Here is a 21,938-nt window from a genome sequence, read left to right as displayed (position 1 = left end):
CCGCAGCCTCGGTGGCCCTAAGATTCTTGACAGGGGTGTTGTATTTCGGCTTCAGTGCCGAGGCAAAACATGCCGACACTGTGGGCATCCCCCTGCCATCTCTAGCTATCTCAGTGTTCAAGTTCCTGCCATGGTAACACACTTTCCCAACTCGGCTAGGGGTTAGTCAATGCGGTAGAATTGAGACCATGGGCTTTGTTATACTCATGGAGCGAAATATCAAGTTCTTGCCGAGCGCGAGCCACATCGACAGCTTCCTTCAGCAATTTTTGGCGCTCCAACTCCAACTCCGCCTGTAGCTGGGCCGGGTTAGCGTTTGACACCACCGACGCGGTCAGCCGTTCGATGGCGTCCTGGAGCTGAGTCGGCTTTGGCTGCAAAGCCGACGTGCCGGCTTGAGCAGAGACATTATCCGGCTTCTCTAAGGGGAACTTCGCCGTTCTGCCAGATTTTCTTGGGACCATGCCACTCTCTGCAGTGCCTTTGCCAGCATCGTCGCCGTGAGCCGTCACCATGACCTCCACACGGTCAGCGGGGCAGTCGACATGTCGGCCGTGAACCGTGCAGACGGCGGGGGGATCTTCGGCCACCACCCCCTGCTCGGGGTACCTGCAAGGATTGTCAATGGCGACATAAACCTCATGCATGCCGAAGTTGATGAAGCGGCCTGCGCAGGGATGCGGCATGTTGTTGAAGCAGCCGGCGTTATTGTCGATGAAGCCTAGAGAGCCGAATCTCTGGACCAAATCGGAGACCACGCGCTCTCTGGTGACAAGGAAGCTTCCCGTCCGGATGAAAACTCCAGCCAGCGCCGCTGCTGGTCCCACAGTGGGCGCCAACTGTCATGGTGGTGTCACGGCAGATGCCATAGGATGGCTTTTGTTGGGGCCGATGGACGAAGGAGGATCCGGAGGAGAGAGGGCGTGATGAGAAACACGCACAAACACACGAGCACACAGAGATTTACCAAGGTTCGGAGCCCTCTTGTCGAGGTAAGACTCCTACTCCTGCTTTGTTGTATAAGCCGAGATATCGAGATCTACAACGGTGCTCCTTGAGGAGTTTTCTTGAGGAAGAAGAAGAAGAAGGGGAAAACCCTAGATGTCTAAGTGTGCGGATCCCTCTCCAGGGAAGGGTAGTGCTCCTATTTATGGACCGCCCATGTCACGCTGACATGTGGACCAAAGCTACGTTATCTTCTAAGGGCCCTGCCGCACATGCGCCCTGGTTCCCTCTGGGTGGCACCGCAGGGGACAAGACAACTTTACTTTTCCTGACGTTTGGCAACAAGTACTGTAGCCTCTTGTCAGCTTCTGTCATCGATTATCTTTCGGTGCTTCTTTGCGTAGTAGCCTGGCACCACAACGTAAGTAGCGATTGCTTTTACATGATAAAGATAGCACTGCTTTACTTTGCGCCATGCGATGAGGATAATACCGTTGAGACATCTCGACGCTGGCCGAGATCAGAGTACTCGTTCTTATCCTGCAATCACATAAGACAAGATAGATTTGCCGGCATACACTTGGTATGCCGGCTTAGTATCAGTTCGGCTTAAGGATGCCAGCGTACATGCCTGTGTCGGCTTTACCTTCGTCATCTCAGCTAAAATGTGTTGTCATGACCCTATCCGGGATCATCCTCCGACACAATGCCACCTCCGCAACTCTTGAATCAATCTAACTAGTAAAGTAATTCTATACACTCTAGAAGCGCCGCCTGCGCGTGCAAAATTGCTACAGTACTTGAAGTAATATAGGAATAGCACCTTTAGTATATATACACGTCGTCGGAATAGTACTTCAGTATCATCCCTGTAGCTCATGTAGACTGTGGAGCAATTGGCGCACTGGAACAGCACCGTGTCTCCGCAAGGTATATTTAAGATACGGACGACTTCGCTACAGTACTTCCATCTATAGGTTTGTACCACTACGTAACGTACGTACTAGTATTTCCAATAGGTTGCATACGTTTTTGACCCACAAAGTCGAACAAGCGCGACCAGATTTGGTACTGTATTTTAAACTCGGTGACAAAAAAGAAAATCGCCTTTCTCACGTCATCATGTTTTTATGTATGTACACAACTTTTTAGGCTCGATGCGTGCAATCGCCAACCATCCCTGGCCACAGGCCACGGCCCAACTCTTTTAATTTATTCCTATTTACTCACTCTCTCTCCTTCTTCCCGTCGTCTCTTCAGAGCATGTACAATAGTCCCACTCAGCAGGCTATAACGCAGTACACGTCACCAAAATTCCACATAACGAGGAGAGAAGGGAGGTAGCGGGCGACTCGTGAAACGTCCGGCGAAATCGCAACAAACGAAGAAGAATAGCCGGCTTGGAGCCCGAAGCGAGCGCTAGGGCCGGCGCTCCCGATCCGGTGCTCCTCCCGCGCTTCTTCCCCGCTTCCTCCCGCGCTTCTCCCTCGCCCCCCGCACTTCTCCTCCACTGCCGCACCCTTTGCCTCGCCCCAAATCGTGTATTTTGCGCCAAATCAAAGATCCCCAAATCACCAAACCCTAGAACTGCCACCGGCACCACGAGATGGGTCAGCACTCCAAGAGGATGCGCGCGCCGGCGCCTCAGCCCGTCCCTCTGTCGGTGCCCCCGTCTGTCCCTCCGTTGGCGTCTCAGTCCGTCCCGCCGCGGCCGCCTCATCTTGTCCAGCGTCCGCCCAATCCTTTCTTGCCATCGGCCTTCAGTTCCACGCAGGGACCAGGTAGTTAGATCCCTCCACGACCACCGCAGTCCATGACGCCCTCCTCTGCATCAAGTTGGCTCGCCGAGCTGCAGCAACAGAGTGTAGCAGGAGATTCGGCTCAAGGCCCTTGCTGGGCACCACCTGCCGACATTGGTGGTTCTGCATCTCCTTGGTACACGACAGGGAATATTGACGACTCCAATCCTCAAGCATGGTATGCGATCTCAATAGCTTATGCATTTACTGTGCAAATTGTTAATTTTTTTATTTATAAACAATGCTAGTTTGATACACTTGTTTCCCTACTTGTCTCAATTCTGAACAATCTGATAGTCCATCGTGGTGTCATTTCTTTGTATGATATGGACTTGTTGTGGTTAGTTTCCATGGTTTAGATAGACAAATAGTTGTTCTATGGATTGGAAGGAATTTTCTGTCCTCATAATTTTCATAGATGGATGATTCAGAGATGTCCCTATAATATTCTGGCGGTTAAGATTACAAGAAGAATTTTCACTTGTGTTTGTAAATTAACAAGAGTCTGGTTTTAGATAATGTTACATCAGATTCCTGGTCCTGCAAAGGAGAGCAAATTTGCTGACAATAAAATAATCTATTGTGAATCTAACTAATAGGATTTGACAGAAACTAGTGTAATCTAATTCCAGTAACCTGTGCATAATTTTCTTCAATGTTACCAACATGTGTTTCTTTTGGTAAAGCTGGAGTTTTCTAATTCCAACAACCTGTATATAAACTTTTTAAATGCAGCATGTTAACATGTGTATCTTTTGGTGAAGGAGTATGCTAATTCCAACAATCCGTTTGTCAATTTTTAAAATGGTACATACCAACATGTCTACTAGTCTTGCAGATTCCCTACAGTAGTGAGTAAAGTAAATAATATGAGGTTAATTGTTTGATCATCTATTGCTTGAGCAGGGGAATGGATTCTTACCCGCCCGGTGGCTTTCTTAGTCTCTTTCAGAACACATCAAGCCAAGCACAAGCCGTTAGCAATGGGACTCCACAGCAGCCAATCAATGTTGGCGATGACAACAATGGTGGCAATTGTCCAAGGACTGAGAAACGCTTGTTGTGGACAAAAGAGGAGGATCGTAGATTGGTAAGCTTGTTTCTTTGCATGCTGGCTCCATGTATTAAATTACTAGCACAACAATAAACTCTTTATAATATTATAGGTTAGTGCTTGGTTGAATAATTCAAATGATCCAATCCAATCAAATTACAAGAAGAACGACCAGTATTGGAAAGATGTTGCTGCTGTTTACAACAGTACCACCACAAAAAACAGGACAAGGCTAGTCAAGCAAGTGAAGGATCGCTTTGCGAGAATTAAGAAAAGGGTTGCATGGTTTTGTGCGAGCTGGAAGGAGGCTAATGCTTTGTATGCCAGTGGTGAATCTGATGTGGATTTAAAGGAGAGGGCAATGAGAACTTATGAGGCAGACCATAAAGAAGATGGTCCATTTATGTTTGAGCATTGTTGGGAGTTTCTCAAAAAGGAACCAAAATGGGATGCCTATTTGGAACGCCTAGAAGATCTAGAGCCGGACAAGAGGAAGTTTAGTGTTGATGATGAAGTGGGGCAGCATTTCACTCTAGATGATGCTCGTGATGAACGGCCACCAGGTGGCAAGCAAGCTAAGGAGCAGCGAAAACACAAAATAAAGGATCAGAATTGTATTGTAGATCTTGAAGTTGAGCTTACCAAGTTTGTAGATGCTCAGAATGCAGCAAATGAAGGCCGCAAAGAGATGCTAGAAACACAAAGGCGTGTGTCTAGTGAGAATCTTGAAGCTCGGAAGCTTGCGTGCCTTGCAGCAAAAGATCACAAGGAGTCAGTCATGCTAGAAACGTACCGATCGTTGATGATGCAAGACACAAGTGGGATGCCCGAAGATGTGAGATCCGAGCACGTGTTGGCACTGAAGTGTTTCAGGGAGAAGTTATTTGGCAAAACTGATTGAGGTATTTCCTACTATCCACTATCTTAGTTAAAATCGATTTTATTTCACATTCTTCTATGCTGAAATATAAGATTTTAATATGCTAACATGTGTATCTTTTTATAAAGCTCGAAACATCTAATTCCAGCAATCTCTAAAAATCTGATTTTGTTTTCTGTTTATTAACTACAGAGAACTCTACTGTACTGTTCACTCTACTGTACCATTGCTTGATAAATTATATTTGACTTGACAGCATGCTTGATTATAGGGTTATGGTCTTTTTTTCAGTACTGAATCTGTGAATGTGAGGCTGAAATATAAGATTTTAATATGCTAAAATTATAGTCAACAAACCACACTTAAGTGCAGTCCGGATAACCATGCAAGAAGTGAAAAAAATCATGTAGTCATGGTCCAACCACACTTAACCACAATGCAATCCAGATAACCATGTAACATAATTATACACCCAAGAAAACATGACACATCTATATAATGCTCTATCCTCTCTTCAGCCTACCAGTCCAGACTCTTCCTTCTTCTACCTCTCATCTTCCTATTCAGCCTACCAGCCCAGCTTCCTCTCCCACCATGTCGGATTCTGATGAGCTAGCCCCATCCAAAATCATGGAAGTCTATGGTACTGAGCAGAATGTACTAGACTCCTTTGCTAAGAGGCTCATGATGAAAATCAAGGCTAGGCTCGGGCTAGATCCTCTAAGCGACGACACGGTCCAAGGAAAACCATTCGGAGGGATCATGGAGGTGCTCATCAGCGTCTGGTGGAGGACTACTTCGCTGCACAACCACTCTACCCCAAGAGTATGTTCCGTACAAGATTCCGTATGAATAGAGAACTCTTCCTACGCATCGTGAATGCCCTTGGTCAGTGGTCTCCCTATTTCACTTATAGGGCCGATTGTTCTGGTCGAATAGGGCTCTCACCATTGCAAAAGTGTACGGCAGCCATGCGCATGCTAGCATACGGGACCCCTGCAGATGCCCTTGATGAGTACTTGAAGATTGGGAAGAGCACTGCATTGCAGCGTTTGGACACGTTTGCACAAGGGGTGATTCGGGTGTTCGGTGGGGAGTACTTGCGACGCCCCACACGAGAGGATGTCGAGCGTATACTTCATGTTAACGAGTCTCTCCCTGGAATGATAGGAAGTATCGATTGCATGCATTGGCGATGGGAGTTGTGTCCTTTAGCATGGAGGGGGCAATTCACCCGCGGTGATTATGGAGTACCAACAATGGTCCTAGAAGCCGTTGCTTCCCAGGACCTTCATATTTGGCATGCTTTTTTTGGAATTGCTGGGTTGAACAATGACCTTAATGTGCTCAACCAGTCCCCTCTGTTTTTTGATGCATTGAAAGGAGAAGCCCCTCGAGTTCAGTTTTCTGTCAATGGAAATGAGTATACCACAGGTTACTACCTTGCCGATGGTATATATCCTGAATGGGCTGCCTTTATGAAGACCATACCACTTCCCCAAATAGAGAAGCACAAGTTGTTTGCCAAGCACCAAGAAGGGGCAAGGAAAGATGTTGAGCGTGCTTTCGGGGTATTGCAGTCCCGTTTTACCATTGTCCGCCGTCCTGCACGTCTATGGAAGAGAAAGAGTGTTGGAAGGATCATGCTAGCTTGTGTGATTCTCCACAATATGATTGTCGAAGATGAGAAAGAGCAGGTCAAAATTCATTTGAATGAAAATCCCGGGGCTTCATTTGCTCTACCTCCTGAAGTGAATGTTGGCGGAAATCTGTGTTTCGCTGATGTGTTGCGTAGAAAAGCTACTATTCGTGCTTGCCCACAACATACCCAGCTTAAAAATGATTTGATTGAGCATATTTGGCATAGGTTTCAAAATAACCGTCATAATTAATCATGGTAAGTTACTGATATATATAACTATTCCTTTTTTTCTTGTGACATTGAGGATCAACATGATATCTCACATGCATTTTTGTTTTCCCATACAATGACTCAAAGTTATTGATGCAAATGGGTGGTTGCTCTTTTCTACTGAAGTTCCAACTATGCTTTGTCAGGCCCATAAACTTTTGTTGCCGTCATAAACTTTTGTATCCAAATGCGAGGTTGATGGTTGACGTGGCCATAAGCTTTTGTCGCCGTCTAGATCAAAACTTGCGGTTTGTTTGCCGAAGATCTTATTAGTGTTGTGTTTGATTAATGATTTCTTATAAAGACGCATGTAATGTCTAGTATCGTTGTCATGGTGCTTTGCGCCACCGGTTTGTTGCTTACGACGTCTTTGTCGGGATCATATTTTTTATGTCTGGTAATACTTCTTGTCGGGATCATATTTGTTATGTCTGGTAATACTTCCTGAGGTGCCATATATTGTGTGTTGTTTTTGAAATGGCCACAAAGATGCAGTTCACTGTGAATCACAGCAGATTTTTATGCATAGGCCAGCATTAAATACTTAAGTGGTTTATACACCCAGCTAATAGCCGGTCTATTGGTGCAGTGGGCTGTAAGTTGTCTCTTAAATGACATGGCATGAGTAGTACAGCCAGCTGCTGGCTGTACTATTAATCTTGCTCTCACACAGTCTCCTCGCCCCCCTCGAGCGATTACTACGATGAACCACGCATAGATCCTGGGCGATATGTCTGCCCACGGCCCCCTCAAGTGGCTAGAGGCCCTAGAGGAGAAATTTGGGCGGAGAGCTCCATCGTTGCTCGCGTTTCATCCACTGCCGTCCGCGGCGAAACATTTGGCGTCGGCCGCGGTGCTAGGATCCTCATCGGCTCCTGCTTCATCGGATGCTTCCACTGCGTCGGCGGTTGCCGCTCCATCACTGGCCTTGCCAAAACCCTCATCGGCCGCGCCGAAACCTTCGTCGGCTGCGGCGCAGCATTGCTCATCGGCGGCTGCCCCGTCGTCAGATGCTTGGATTCTGACGCTGGATGCCGCTCAGTGGCCGGTCTCGTTGAAACCGTCATCGGCCGCGCCGTCGGATGCGGCGCACCTGGGATCCTCATCGGCTCCTGCGCCGTCGTTGGTGTAACATCCCAAATTTTTTCAAATTCGGATGTTCGCACCTTTTCATTTCTTATGCATATCACCTTGATCAAATCTTAAAATATTGATGTTCATTATGATGCATTATTGAAAGTGTTTGAAATGGTGTTTTGGAATGTGATAGGTAGATAGAAATTGAATTGAGAATTTTCTAGAGTCTAAAAACGCATTTTAGGATTTTATTTGGGTTTATTTAAAGCTTAGAAACATTAAAACTATTTTTACAAATTTACTTTTGAGTGGTAATAATTTTCCTGGACTCTAAATGAAATATATTATTTTACAGAATTTTTGGGAATTGTTCTGAAGCCATTTGATATTTTAAATGATTTAAATGGAATTTCGGGTGAATTATAGATCCTGAAAAATTATTTTTGTATTTTTCTTTTATTCTTTTTCTTTTTCTGCGACAATACGCTTTCTCCGCAGGGAAGCGTATTCTCAGAGAATACGCTTTCTCCGCAGGGAAACGTATTATGAAGAAATACGCTTTCAATCTCTTCTCTCTCTCACGGACAGGTGGGGCCCACCTGTCATCTTCTCCCTCATCTCCGCCGTCTCCAACCGCCGCCGGCGCCGCGCGCGGCCGCGCTCCCGCCGCCGCCCGCGCTCGCCTGCCCGCTTGCCCGCGCACCTGCTCGCCGCCCCCGCGCGCCTGCCCGCGCCGCCGCTGCTCGCCGCGCGCGCCCGCCTGCCCGCTCGGCCGCGCCGACCCCGCCGACGGCCGCGTCGCCCGTGCAGCCATTGCCGCCGCTCGCCCGCGCGTGCCCCCGCGTCCCCGCCCGCGCGCCCGCGCTCGTGCATGCCCGCGCCGGCCCGCGCTCACCAAACCGCCGAGCGCACGACCGCGCCCACGACCCCACGCCCGCGCAACCGCCGGCCAGCCCGCCCACGCGCCCCGAGCCCTATAAAGCACCCCGCGCCCCCTCTCGCGCACTCCCTCGCCCGCCCACGCTCTCTTCCGCCCACGCGCCCCCAAACGCCGGCCAAAACCGCCGTCGCCGCCGCCCAACTCCGGCGAGAAATTGCCGGAGCTGCGCTGCCCCGTTCGCCGAACCGCCACCGCCCTAGTGATCCTTGCGACGCCGTGAAGCTCCCCCATCTATTCATTTTCTTCCCCGAGTCCCGATTCGTCGAATCGTTCATCTCCGGGAGGATTTGGGTATGAACTTGTTTAAGTTCACTGCAGCTGTTGTTCTTCGGTTAGCTCTGTTTAGGCATCGTTTGCTATCAAACCAATGATCATTATGTGCTCTAGATTTCACCATTTTGTAGAGTGAATGTTCCTCTACAAATTCTCTGTAGACATTAGCCGTAGATGGTTCATCTAGTGCTTTGCATCGTCGTCGCAAAATGGTATTCTAATCAGTTTCTCTGCCGTATCTCTGCCGCGGCAGAAAGTTGCAGCATCATTCTTAGGGGGTAGCCTTATTCGCAGCAATTCTCGTTGTTGCCCGTAGCATCATTTTAGTTGTTTGTTTTTGTAGATTGAACTTTAGGAACACCCCTTCACAGCCATTTTCTAGTTGGACCATTTCAACTTCATCTTCACTAGCAGCACGACGGTAGAAGTTCATATCCTATTAGGTTCTGTTTTAGAGTAGCCACATTCACCTGTTCATAGCTACTGCCTCATATCTCCATAGTTAGTGAAACCAGCGCCATTTGAAAGAGTAGATCATATTCTTGAATTTTTTTGTTTATTTCTCTGTCATTGGAATAGTTTAGCACCAGTAGATTTTCAGTAGAAGTTAGTATTCTTTGTCTGTCAGAATCTGACTAGCCACCTTTGCAAGCCAGTAACTTCTAATCTGTTTATCCAATTAACCTGAAACCTGTTGCGTTAGTTAGTACAACCTTAGAACTATACTGTAGCATAGGTTTCATGTCATGTTCTGTACTTTAGCACCTATTACTTGTCAATCCTAGTTGCTATCTGTTAACAGTAGCATATTTCTGAATTTTCAGACTTAGCCACACTAGCCTTAACCTTAGGCTTTAGAACTTGAATTGTTAATACTATGGTATTACTTAGATGACGGTATTACTTAGATGACGTTTAGGTTCTGTTTTGTATGCTTGTGATACATCCTTTATCCGATGTTCATTTGGAGTTATATTTGGATTTTGAGAGATGTTTGGAACTATGCATTTATTGTCGTTTCGTTCTACGCGTTAGATTATTCGGATTGCGATTGCGAAGAGTGCCAGGGAGTTGACGACCGCAACAACTTCTCTGATCCAGGCAAGTTACACTTATTGACCATGTAGAACCTATATTTTTGCTTATGCTATTTTGTTTACAACATCATAGGGATGCATGTTAGAGTTATTTCTTTATGAAGTATTTATCAAATGCGTTTTCAACATGTTTAGTTATTCCTAGTAGATTGCTTATAGGATATATTGCCATGCCACCAAAAACCATAGGTTATGTATATACATTTTTCCAAAGCATGCTATACTATTATAACGGGACGGGACCCAAACTATATTACAAAGTACTAAGTGCTCTTTATGAGCGAGTATGTTTTTGGAAAAATGTTTTCAAAACAAAACCAAAATGTTTTATCTGGATGGAGTGGTATGATGGAGGCCAGTTGGCTGTCGGCAAGTGTTGTAGCCCCGTAACGGGTACACGCTCAGGAGAAGGTGGGGACCGCTGTCCAGAAATCCAAGAGTTCAAACCTTCTCATGTACCCAAAAGCTTCATGTGCAACCACTTGCTATTATGGGCTCTGACTTGGTCGACTAACTAGCGGGAAACCCTTACCTGGGTTTCGCCATCCGGAGAGGAGCCAATGTGCTCATATGGGGCGGGCGGTGCCAGAATTAGGTATCAGGGGGCTTCTAGTGAAAGACTTCATCACAATCTTTACCTGTTGCGCACGCTTGTCGTCAGGCAACACTTTGGACTGATTGTGTCAAGTGGGTAAAGTGTACAAACCTCTCGAGAGTGTCAATCTAATCGATTAGCCATGCCCCTGGTTACGGGCGACTTTGAGTCATTAAGTCAGGAGAAGTGGAGATCTTCAAGTTTTGTTTTCAAAAACCCCAAAACTGTTTTGACTCGATGGAAGGTTCCACAGAATGAGTCAGGAAAAAGGGATGCTATGTGAGTGTCAGTTGACCCAGAGTGCATAGCTAGGTCGTGGAGTGAACATCCACAGAATGACCATACTATTGTTCAAACCCTGTTTTATCAAAACTTCAGGATAGAGATTTTCAAAGGAAAATACTATGAGTATTTCGAAACCCCAAAAGCAGTATTTTGCAAAAACAACCCTAGTAGCCAAACTAGGAAATCCTACATCATTTCCATGCATTCCTCCTAACCACACAGGTGTGACTTGCAAGTACATTCAATGTACTGACCTGCACCTATCATGTGCAGAGTGTGACGCTTAAGAAGAAGACGCAGGGTCGCGAGTCTACACTCAACTTGCCTGTGGCGTTGATGGGACTCCCTCTTTATCAGTGTGTTTTTATTTGAACTTCCGCTTGGCTTGTATTAAGTACTCTGGATTTGTTAATCGAACCGATGTAATAGACATGTGTATGATATTTCATCAATGGAACTGTGTGTGCTAGCATTTGATCCAGGGACTAGCACAGTTTACACAGAGGTCCGGATCCTTACGGGTCTGGGTCGCCACAGATGGTATCAGAGCGCATGTTGCCTGTAGGTCGTGACCCTAGTATTGGAAAAGCCATAAGGACTTATTTTAAGTAAATCAAGATGAATATATACCGATACTTATACTCCTATTCTTGTCTATCTAACATGAATTCCAATTCACTCTTCTCATCTTTGTTAAGAATTGTGTAGATGGATGCCAACGGAGAGTTTCACCAGGCTGGACAGGGCGACTTTCTTTTTGAGGCACAGCTGCGTGATGTGACCACGCACCTGCGCATGCCGTCGCCAGAGTTCCGTGCTTACCGTTACGTGGACCGCCCAGGACACGTCGACATCGGTGCCAAGATCCGTGGACGTCAGGTTTACCCCGTCACCAGGGACGTCACCTTCACCGTGGAAGCGGATACCTGGGAGGCTGGCCTGATAAAGGCTATGCAGGAGGCTCTTGCCCGCATCTGCGGCGAGTACGCCTCTGAGCTCGTCTTCACTGCCTACGAGGACTTTGGCAAGAAGACCCGATACGGGAATCTGTTTCCCCGTACCGGCGACCTCACCCCCAGCACTCAACAATGCGATGACCTCGAGCGTTACCTCGACAGCGTCCAGCGTCAGCATGAGGTCACTAGGATCATCTCGGATGCACACCTCCACGCCCGAGATGAGCTAAACCGGGAGTTAGCCCTGGCTGATGTTAAGATCGCCGTCCTCAAGCGGGAGAATGATCTGCTGAAGTCCAAGGACATGGAGACACAGCAGAAGGTTCAGGAACTGGAAGCCCTGAACAAAGACACCATTGATGAGCTGCAGCAGCTTCAGGAGACAGCTGTCATACAGCAAGAGGAGCTAGGGGAAGCAGCAGATGAGAAGGGGGAACTGGAGAATCGGATCAATAGCTTTGAGATGGAGGTGCACCTTCTCAAGGGAACCATTTCCACCCTCCGGGAAGAGTTGGAGGAGGCACGTGACAATGGAGAGGACGTTCAGGCTGAGGACAAGGCTTTCCTCAGCAATGATGAGGATTACGAAGAGGAGATGCAGTTCAGAGTTGAGGTGTTCGACTACGAGATAGCCGACTCCGGAGATGAGGACGAGCCGATGGAGGACGAGGAAGACACCGATGAGGTTATCTTCAAGTCCGACGTCGAGACCGACCGTGACGAGTAGCGTCCTTACCCTTAGTTTGTTTATGAGTTGTTTTCGCGCTAGTATCGTTAGTATCCTGATCAATCGTCATGTGATCCTCAGGATTAGACTTCTGTGTGAACTTACCACTATGTTTTATCACTTCGCTTGTTCATGAATGAAGTTTTAATTGGAGTTATATGGTTCTTTCATGCTGCTAGCATATATGGGTAGTATGTTATTTTGATAGATCCATTTATCTCGACTCTCACCTTTTCCAGCAAGATGGCTGCCCGAAACACCCGTCGTACCACTGGCAATGCTGGAGGCAACAACAATGACAATAACAACAACAACAACAACAACAACAACAACAACAACAACAACAACAACAACAACGGGGGATTTCCCGGATTTGCTGAGTTCATCCAAGCTCAAACCCAATTGGTCAATCTGATGACTCAGACTCTGCAGAACAACCGACAGAACAATCCACCCCCACCACCACCACCATCGGACAGGCTTACTCGATTCCTTAGACTCCACCCACCTACCTTTGCGAACTCAGCTGAACCAATTGAAGCCGATGATTGGCATAGAGTCATTGAGAAGAAGTTAGCCACCATCCAATGCACTGAGCAAGAGAAGGTTCTGTATGCAAGCCACCAACTGGAAGGCGCAGCTGCCGCATGGTGGGACAACTTCAAGTTTGGTTATGATGGAGAGGTCATCACTTGGGATGACTTCCTTCGTGGATTCCGAACCGCCCACATTCCAACTGGAAGTATGGGACTGATGAAGAAGGAATTCCGCTCTCTTCGCCAAGGTTCCAAATCTGTGAAGGAATATTTGGACCGTTTCACCAGCTTGGCTAGATATGCCCCAGGAGATGTGGCTGATGATGATGATCGACAGGAGAGGTTTCTCGAAGGACTAAATGATGAGCTTAGTGTGCAGTTGGTGTCCATTAACTTTGCTACATTTCAGCATTTGGTGGACAAGGCCATACGCCTTGAGGGAAAGCAGAAGGAGATTGAAAACAGGAAGAGGAGGGCAAGTAACCACAAGATTGATTCTAGGCCCCATATCAAGTCTCGCCACTTTTCACCTCCTAGACACCACCACTCTGGATCATCCTCTGGAAGATTCCATGGCATGAGTCGTCAGCAGCACAGGCACCAGAGTCACCGCAATCACCAAGATCACAAGGAGAACCGGCACCATGGAAGTGGACACCGTCACCACCACAGCGACTCTGCTCCTGAGAAGAGGGACATGAGTCAGGTGAAATGCTTCAACTGCGGCAAGATGGGCCACTACAAGAGTACTTGCACGGAGAAGCCGCGTGAGGACAAGAACCAGGGAGGCAACAAGCCCAATCCGTTTGTGAAGGCCAAGCTCAACCATGTGTCTGCTGAAGAGGCATATGAGTCACCGGACGTCGTTGTCGGCACGTTCTTGGTCAATTCCAACCCTGCAGTTATGTTATTTGATACCGGAGCATCGCATTCTTTCATTTCTCAATCATGGGTACAAAAGCATGGGTTAGCCACCAAGGCACTTAGTAGATACTTAGTTGTGACTTCCCCTGGAAAAGAATTCCGAGCAGACAGATTTTGTCATGGAGTTCAAATAAGGATTGGAAAGGAAATTTTTCCGTCAGACCTTATCCTTTTGGAGACCCAAAGTCTAGATGTGATATTAGGCATGGACTGGCTATCAAGCCGAAAGGGCCACATTGACTGTGCCAATTTGCGGTTGTGTTGACCAGCCCTAAAGGCAAAAGAATTAGGTTTACCACCAAAGCCAGACCTAGAAAGGCCATAGTGAATTCCCTTAAGGGGGATAGCTCTGAGGAGATACCCATAGTTTGTGAGTATCCAGATGTGTTTCCCGAGGATTTGCCGGGCATGCCACCAGATAGAGAAGTGGAGTTTTTGATTGACTTGGACCCAAGAACAGCACCTATAGCCAAGAGACCCTATAGGATGGCAGCAAATGAGTTGGCAGAACTCAAGAAGCAGTTGCAAGAGTTGCAAGAGAAAGGATACATCCGACCTAGTTCATCACCATGGGGAGCACTAGTTATATTTGTCCAGAAGAAAGATGGAACACAAAGGATGTGTGTTGACTATCGTTCCCCCAACGAGGTCACCATCAAGAACAAATACCCTTTGCCAAGGATCGATGACTTGTTCGATCAATTGGAAGGAGCCACAGTGTTTTCAAAGATAGATCTGCGATCAGGTTATCATCAGTTGAAGATCCGAACCCAGGATATACCCAAGATGGCATTTTCCACCAGATATGGATTGTATGAGTATACAGTTATGTCATTTGGTTTGACCAATGCCCCGGCCTATTTCATGAACATGATGAAGAAGGTGTTCATGGAGTTCTTGGACAAGTTTGTCGTTGTCTTCATTGATGACATCCTTATCTATTCCAAATCCCGAAGTGAACATGAGGTTCATCTACGGAAAGTATTGGAGACACTTAGGAAGCACCAACTGTATGCCAAGTTGAGCAAGTGTGAGTTTTGGTTGGAAGAAGTAGCATTTTTGGGACACATTGTGTCAGGAAAAGGAGTAGCTGTAGACCCATCTAAGGTAACAGCTGTGACCGAATGGGATTCTCCCAAGACAGTGAAGGAGATCAGGAGTTTCTTAGGACTTGCGGGTTATTACCGTAGGTTTATTGAGAATTTTTCAAAGATAGCTAGACCTATGACCAACCTCTTGAAGAAAGAAAAGAAGTTCAGTTGGACCCCCGAATGTGCAGAGTGTGACGCTTAAGAAGAAGACGCAGGGTCGCGAGTCTACACTCAACTTGCCTGTTGCGTTGATGGGACTCCCTCTTTATCAGTGTGTTTTTATTTGAACTTCCGCTTGGCTTGTATTAAGTACTCTGGATTTGTTAATCGAACCGATGTAATAGACATGTGTATGATATTTCATCAATGGAACTGTGTGTGCTAGCATTTGATCCAGGGACTAGCACAGTTTACACAGAGGTCCGGATCCTTACGGGTCTGGGTCGCCATAGATGGATTCTTGGCTTCCCTTGGCAGATTCGGCTCCATTGGTGACCTCGCCGAGCTGGTGTCAAAGTTCTGAATGACCGGACGCGCATAATCGTTCTGCGAGAGTGTGCTGGTCCTCGTTGCTGGCGGTTTCTGTGATCACGCCGGCCGCGTCAACATCCCCTTCGGTCGCTCCTGGCTTTTCATTAGCGACGGTGGGTGCATCTTCGGCGTGCACGTCGATCTCAGGTCGATCGACCGGCGGAATGCACTGTAACCGTGCGGATCGTAGCGTTATTCTTGATGCAGATGATGCATTAATTTAATTGTGCTACATGTACATGTGTTTCGGTTATACAAGGTCGACGAATCAATAATGTGCTGCATTTAGGTAATTTGGACGGTGAAGCCTCGAGTGCCTGGCAAAGAAGAGGCGGTGAAGGCAATTGTCGGAGCACGGGACTCCGGCACCGGAGATGTTGGACGCCCCTTTTTGGTTCATTGGAGGGCAAGGAGATCGTTCCGGCGATCGCTGGCGTGGCTAAGGACACGAAGTGTTGAAAGCGGGATTTACCCTGGTTCGGGCCACCCGGAGGTGTAACACCGTATGTACTGCTTTGAGTTGTATTAATGAGTTTAAATGTGTACAGGTTGCCATGGAGTCCCCGGGATAGCTACTTGTCCCTCTGAGGAACCTTGCTACTTAGGTGAATGCAAAGCTATGTTCTATTGACTGGGGTTGGAAGCCTTTGACCGGTGACATTACTCCTTCACTTTTATAGCCAAGGGGATACCACAGATGCCCATGCATGTAGTGTGACACGTTCACATCCGCGTGTCCTCGCCACAAGCTTCGTATTACTGTTGGTCCACGCTAGGCTTCATGCAGCGCCCAGGCCACTGTACACGGTAAATAAAATGAATTATAGCATAGCCGCTCTAGCCTTGCTGAGCAAGACTAGCCCTGCCGATGTGACTCTTGTCGGTGCATTAAGTGCACTGCGTCCGCTGTCTCGTCCTGTGTTTACTGTTCCGCTGTCCCCACTTGTAGACCCGAGTGCGAGTCGCTGGGAGCCCCTCCCCGGCGAAGGTACTCAGTCCGTTGCGAGGGTTGCATGCTTTTCCCTTGCCAGGACCAAGGTTCCCAGGTAGCCGCTGAAGCGGGTGTCTCTTATGTTCTGGTTCTTGACTTTGAATTCGCCAATGATTACATCGTCGGGGGTGAGCTTCCCGGGTTCGCCTTTCCCAGTAGGCCAACCTAGCAGGGTTTCGTTAGTCGCGACCCATGCGTCGCGTATCAGTGGGACCCCGTGGGCCACTGGTACGACAGTAGGCCTCGGGCATGGGCCGGCAACCTTGAGTCCCCGGGTAGCGTTGTCCTCAGTCCGTTGCTGGGTTACGCCCTATCCGATGCGTGGGTCCAAGGAGAGTATCCCGGTCCCCGGCAGTGTCCGTTGTGACCTACCAGCCCCTGATAAATACACAAGACCGGCGACGGGGCACCCCCACTGTTCCTTGCTTCCACCATTGCCTCCCGAGCTCTCTGCATCCTAACTCTTGCCAAGCTCACTCCCCACTCCCGCAAATGTCTTCCAAGGGCCAGAACCAACCCAAGGGGAACACCAGCAAAGGAAAGAAGCGCGAGAAGGCCTCCAAGAAGGAGCTGTTGGAACGAGCGCGGAAGGACGAAGAGATGTGAGCCAAGTTCGCCTTTTTCAACCCCGTGTAAAACGGCGAGGGGGTGGAGAAGTTGGTCTTGGCGCTCGCCACCAAGCACAACGTGCACGGGCCGACGTGGGTCCTCCCTGTCGGCGCGGAGCGCTACCCGCAGTACTTCCGAGTCTTCGCAAGGTTAATCCTAGCCGGGTTCGTGCCGCCGCCATCCTTTTTCCTCTCTGCCATCATGGAGTCGTACGGACTCATCATGGCTCAGGTTCACCCCACGTCCTTCTTCACATTGGCCGTTTTCCAACACCTATGTGAAGCGTTTGTGGGGGTGATGCCGTGGGTGGTGTTGTTTCGCCACTACTACTACCTGAGGACGGAGGCGAAGGTTCCCCTGTCCTCGGGCGTAGTGTTCCGATTCCACGGCAAGCTCAAGTCGGAGTTCATCCAGCTGGGGAAGAAGAAGATCGAGAACGAATGGCGCCGCGACAGGTGCCGGATGCACACCGACGAGCTCCAGGACTTCCACGAGGAGCCCCTCGGACCCCCAAAGGGCTCGGGGGACTGGACGCTCCGCGACCCGAAGGACAAGGAGCTGGCCCCGATCTGCGCCAAGATCAGGGCGCTCCATGACGCCGGGCTCACGGACACGGACGTGGCGCGCCACTTCATCGGGAGGCGCGTGGCTCCCCTGCAGCGGCGCTCACATCCGGCTTGGATGTACACCGGGTCGAGCGACCGGACCCGGCTGCAATGCAAGGAGCTCACTCCACACGAGATTCAGTTCTGGGTGAGGGGCATCACCGGCGAGGATGAGACCCTCCGGTTGCTGCCGCTTGGAGCGCGTGCGCTCCATGCCGGGATCCCGAACCCGGGAGCCCAAGATCTCCCACCCTGTGACGAGTGGGGCATCGTGGAGGATCCCTCGTCCGAGGCCTCCCCCCCGCAACCCACGTCTCGCCCCGGCAAGGAGCCGGCTGCCGAGTCGGGAGAGGGCAACCAGGACCGGGACTCCGCCAGGTCGGAGGACTCGGATTCCAACGACTCTTCTCTGGACGTCGGAGGGGACTCCGACTCCGACAACGACGACGATGACGCTCCCCCGGCAACTGGCGGGGCGTGCTAGAGGAGGGCGACAATGAAGACGACGTCCCCCTGGTGAGGCGGTCTGCTGCGGAGCGAGCAAGCAAGCGGGAAACTAGCCCGCAACCCCAGGCGCCTTAACCGGATGCGGGGACTGGGGTCTCCGCCGGCAGCGGGGCGGTTACGGCAGCCGTCCCGGCAACTCCAGCGGCTCCGCCGGCTCCCCCCGCACGTCGGGAACGTCCGACGACGAGTATCTTGGCGGACAGAGTGCTCAAGCTCAACCCGCCGGGGTAAGTTAAATGTCGCTTTAACTGTTTTAGTTTTCACGAATTTCACATGCTCTGATAATCTACTTCTGCACTTTCCTAGATCTTCAAGGAAGAGGGGGCAGTCCAACACCTCGCCGGCGGCCCCGGCCAAAAAACCACGCCCAGCATCAGGTGGTGGTGACAAAGACGCCGCTGATGCGAGAGATACATCGGCGGCACCTGCCGCTGGGGACACGCGGGTCCCCGACCAAAACCTGCAGGGCATTGGCCCAGGATGTGGTATCCCCGGGACCGAGCACCGCTTACTTTAACTGAATTCCACTGCTATTTCCTAACGGTAAGTTCCCCGCAGGATCGACGGCAGCCGGCTGGAGCATCCCGGCAATTGGCGGAGGTGCGGCTGACGCAAGTGTTCACGTGCAGTCACCGGGGATGTCCCAACTGCACACGCACCCACTGACGTGCGGGTGATCGACCTCACCGGCGAGGCCGATGACGATGCCCCGTGGGAGGTTGCCTCCGCCGGGGCCCCTCAACAATCCGCCCCGGGGGTTGCCGGGGACACCACAGTCACCGCGGTTGACACCGAGTAGACGGCACAGCCCGCGGTGGGAGACGTCGACCAGCCTTTGCCTGCGGAGGCAAGCAGCGGTGCTTTGGAGAAGCCCCCGAGCCCTCGGCCTGCCTCTTCGGGCGGACAAGGAGCTGCGGCGCTTGGACAAACCGGAGGCGCGTCAACAAGCCCTGACGCAGCCTCCGGGTCACAGACAGTCGCGACGGGGTCCTCCTCCTCCGCGGGGCCACCTTCAGCCTGTGAGCAGGGGAGTTCGTCGGGCGGTCATGGAGCCGAATCACTTTCGACCCCAATGTGTTCCTGCGGTGGCACCAGGTGATCGACAACATCCAGCAGCAGCAGCGGATGCTCGTCGACTTCTTCAACGACGCGCACCAGCACCATGCTCGCGTAGTGGCGGAGCTGGGCACTGCGTGCCGGGAGGCAGAGGAGCAGCGCTCAGAGCTGCAACAGCTTCAAGAGGAGCTCCAGCAGGCGCAGCAGGCAAGGGCGGCACCTACCATGCAAGGAGTTCCGGACTCCGAGGTCCTCCGGCAACTGTGGGACCAGCAGCAAGAGCACCAGCGGGAGCTCGAGTTGCTGAAGGCTATGCACGCCAAGGGCAAGGAGGAGCACCAGGCGGCACTGGACTCGTTCCAGGAGCATCTTCGAGAGAAGTCGGACTTACTGTCCAACAACTCCCTAGAGATCTAGCGCCTCCGGCGCGAAGTCGGTGAGCTGGAGATGGCGGCTGCGACGGCAGCCGAAGCCTCGGTGCGCCGGCTGAAGGAGCTGCAGGAACAGTCCCGCTCCCTAGGAGGCGAGCTCGTCTGTTCAAGGCGAGCTCGACATGGCGCTGCAAGAACTTCGCCTTATCGATGAGAACAATACCAAGAAGGTGTCCGAGATCGGAAGGCTGAAGGAGGAATACCGTGAGCACAAGCTGCAGGCCCATGAGGCTCGTGGTGCATGCACCGAGCTGCGGGCCCGCAGGACGGAGGAGGCGGCCAGACTAAAGAAGCTGGCGGATTCAGCGGTGGAAGCGCTGCAGGGGTTCGACATCCCCATGACTTCTTTCGATGGGGCGAACATCTGTAGCTTCACCTCCTTCTTCGCGGATTTCGTTGGTCGGCTACATGGCCTGGAGAACTGCGTCACAGCCTTCGGGGACCGGCAAGTCGGCTTCGCTGCTGCGCAAGTCGTCGGGCAAATCCTCACCCGGGTCCACTCCGCACACCCTGACTTCCCGTTCGAGTCGGTCTTCGACGCCTGGTCAGACGAAGAAGAAGCCAAGACCCACCGGGAAGCGGTCCAGGGCGTAGTGGACGAGATGGTAGCGCGGATGCAGAACAAAGCTGATGAAGCTGAAGCTGCTGACGAAAACGCTGCCGTTGTCGACAACCAAAGAACATGCGTACTTTTTGAAAATGTTTTCTCAACTATAGGATTAGGAATGTCACGTTATTCCCACTCTTAATAAATGTTGGAAAATCATCTTCACGTGAGGATGTCATGTTACTCTCTTCTCTTTATTTGATCCTTTCATTTGGAAAACATGTGATATACTTTTAACCTGTATTAATCTTCAAACCATGTGATATAATTTGGATAGTCATATTAATCCACTCTTTTGTTATAAAATTAAAACATGGTGAGAAAAATTCAAACAAGTCCAGAATATGTTCAAATGAAACAAATTAGATAAAATAATTAATATTAATTAACATTCCAAAATGGGAAAATTTTGGGATGTTAGAGAACACCCTCGGCGACAAGCGCAGAGGGATACACCACCATCGCCTCTCTGCAACATCACTTGCCTTCTTGCCCGTGGTTGGTATCGTGCTTGCTCCAGTCTTTAAATAGCCGAAGTGCCGCCCTTGCCACCACGCACGCGGAACCACCGGCGGACGCGTGGAGGCACTAGCCCTGTCTCAGTTTCCTGCATCAAGCCTCGAAGTAATTGCCATATATGTACAACTTACTTGCAAGACGATGACACCCGTGACCGCCCCACGAGTATCACAGTGTGCACGAAAAACAACTTACACCGAATGACCTCCTGCCTCCAGCCCCCGGGCATAGAAGCATCGACCTCAGGCTTGGGTGTGAGCACTGCTATATTCCCATGGCGCCTTCTTGTAACGTAACAGGTTGCGGACAGGTCCGGCAACTGCTAGGCTTCGTCCCGGGGCGACCCGGTAACGAGCTTGGCTTTCGGGGTTCCGGCAGCCCCCTGCTCACAGCCAAGGAGGTGGAGACAATTCTGTGCACTTAGAGCAGGAGACAGAAGCAAACATTCACAGGAAACACAATATCCATTGAAATAACACTTATCTTTATTCATCTGTGTGCTAGCGGATTACAATCGGGCCTTGCTCGGCTACACTAGCTTAAAAAGGCACGCTGCCGCAGCGTCACCCGTGGGTAAGGTGCCACCCTTTCACGGGTAGAACTTGCGTAGGTGCTCCATATTCCAACTATTAGGCACCGGAGAGCCTTCTTCGGTTTCCAGCCGGACAGCCCTTAGTCTGGTAACCTGCACTACCCGGAAAGGGCCTTCCTAGTTTGGAGTCAACTTTTTCCCGGCCTTCGTTCCTTGTATCCGGTGCAGGACGAGGTCTCCAACCTCGAGCCCCCGGGGATGGACTCTCCTGTCGTGATAACGACAGAGCCCTTGCTGGTAGCCTGCAGCTCGCACAGCAGCCCAGCATCGAATCTCCTCGATGAAGCTGAGGTCGTCAATCCTCTGCGCATGTTGGCTGTCGTTGCCGTACGCGCGTACCCGAGGTGACCCATGCTTGAGCTCGAGGGGCAGCACAGCTTTTGCCCCGTAGACGAGGGC

The 21,938-nt window shown here is 50.2% G+C and overlaps 3 protein-coding genes across 3 annotated transcripts; all 3 read left to right on the top strand.

The window, feature by feature from the left end:
• The first annotated feature begins 2,758 nt into the window (after positions 1–2,758).
• On the top strand, positions 2,759–4,699 carry LOC100835856. Its single transcript, XM_024461394.1, has 3 exons — positions 2,759–2,922; positions 3,651–3,834; positions 3,911–4,699. The coding sequence occupies exons 1-3, from the start codon at positions 2,759–2,761 to the stop codon at positions 4,697–4,699; spliced, it is 1,137 nt and encodes a 378-aa protein (XP_024317162.1).
• A 698-nt stretch (positions 4,700–5,397) lies between these two features.
• Positions 5,398–7,875, top strand: LOC104584118. Its single transcript, XM_010238258.3, has 4 exons — positions 5,398–6,375; positions 6,912–6,987; positions 7,264–7,718; positions 7,861–7,875. The coding sequence occupies exons 1-4, from the start codon at positions 5,506–5,508 to the stop codon at positions 7,873–7,875; spliced, it is 1,416 nt and encodes a 471-aa protein (XP_010236560.1). The 5' UTR covers positions 5,398–5,505.
• A 5,079-nt stretch (positions 7,876–12,954) lies between these two features.
• LOC106866382 lies at positions 12,955–16,194 on the top strand. Its single transcript, XM_014900488.1, has 3 exons — positions 12,955–13,982; positions 14,270–14,882; positions 16,171–16,194. The coding sequence occupies exons 1-3, from the start codon at positions 12,955–12,957 to the stop codon at positions 16,192–16,194; spliced, it is 1,665 nt and encodes a 554-aa protein (XP_014755974.1).
• The last annotated feature ends 5,744 nt before the right edge of the window (positions 16,195–21,938 follow it).

This window comes from Brachypodium distachyon, chromosome 3 (genome assembly GCF_000005505.3).
Source record: "Brachypodium distachyon strain Bd21 chromosome 3, Brachypodium_distachyon_v3.0, whole genome shotgun sequence".
In the NCBI taxonomy this organism is placed as follows: domain Eukaryota; kingdom Viridiplantae; phylum Streptophyta; class Magnoliopsida; order Poales; family Poaceae; genus Brachypodium; species Brachypodium distachyon.
The sequence above is the reverse complement of the archived record's forward strand: the minus strand, read 5'-3'. Positions and strand labels throughout refer to the sequence as shown.

Coding starts and splice junctions, on each gene's coding strand:
- LOC100835856 (XM_024461394.1), top strand. CDS start 2,759: ATGACGCCCTCCTCTGCATCAAGTTGGCTCGCCGAGCTGCAGCAACAG. Junction 2,923..3,650: donor GACTCCAATCCTCAAGCATG/GTATGCGATCTC, acceptor TTGCTTGAGCAG/GGGAATGGATTCTTACCCGC. Junction 3,835..3,910: donor AAGAGGAGGATCGTAGATTG/GTAAGCTTGTTT, acceptor ATAATATTATAG/GTTAGTGCTTGGTTGAATAA.
- LOC104584118 (XM_010238258.3), top strand. CDS start 5,506: ATGTTCCGTACAAGATTCCGTATGAATAGAGAACTCTTCCTACGCATC. Junction 6,376..6,911: donor TCGAAGATGAGAAAGAGCAG/GTCAAAATTCAT, acceptor TGTAATGTCTAG/TATCGTTGTCATGGTGCTTT. Junction 6,988..7,263: donor GATCATATTTTTTATGTCTG/GTAATACTTCTT, acceptor GCTCTCACACAG/TCTCCTCGCCCCCCTCGAGC.
- LOC106866382 (XM_014900488.1), top strand. CDS start 12,955: ATGACTCAGACTCTGCAGAACAACCGACAGAACAATCCACCCCCACCA. Junction 13,983..14,269: donor AATTCCAACCCTGCAGTTAT/GTTATTTGATAC, acceptor TGTGTTGACCAG/CCCTAAAGGCAAAAGAATTA. Junction 14,883..16,170: donor TCATGAACATGATGAAGAAG/GTGTTCATGGAG, acceptor AAATGTGTACAG/GTTGCCATGGAGTCCCCGGG.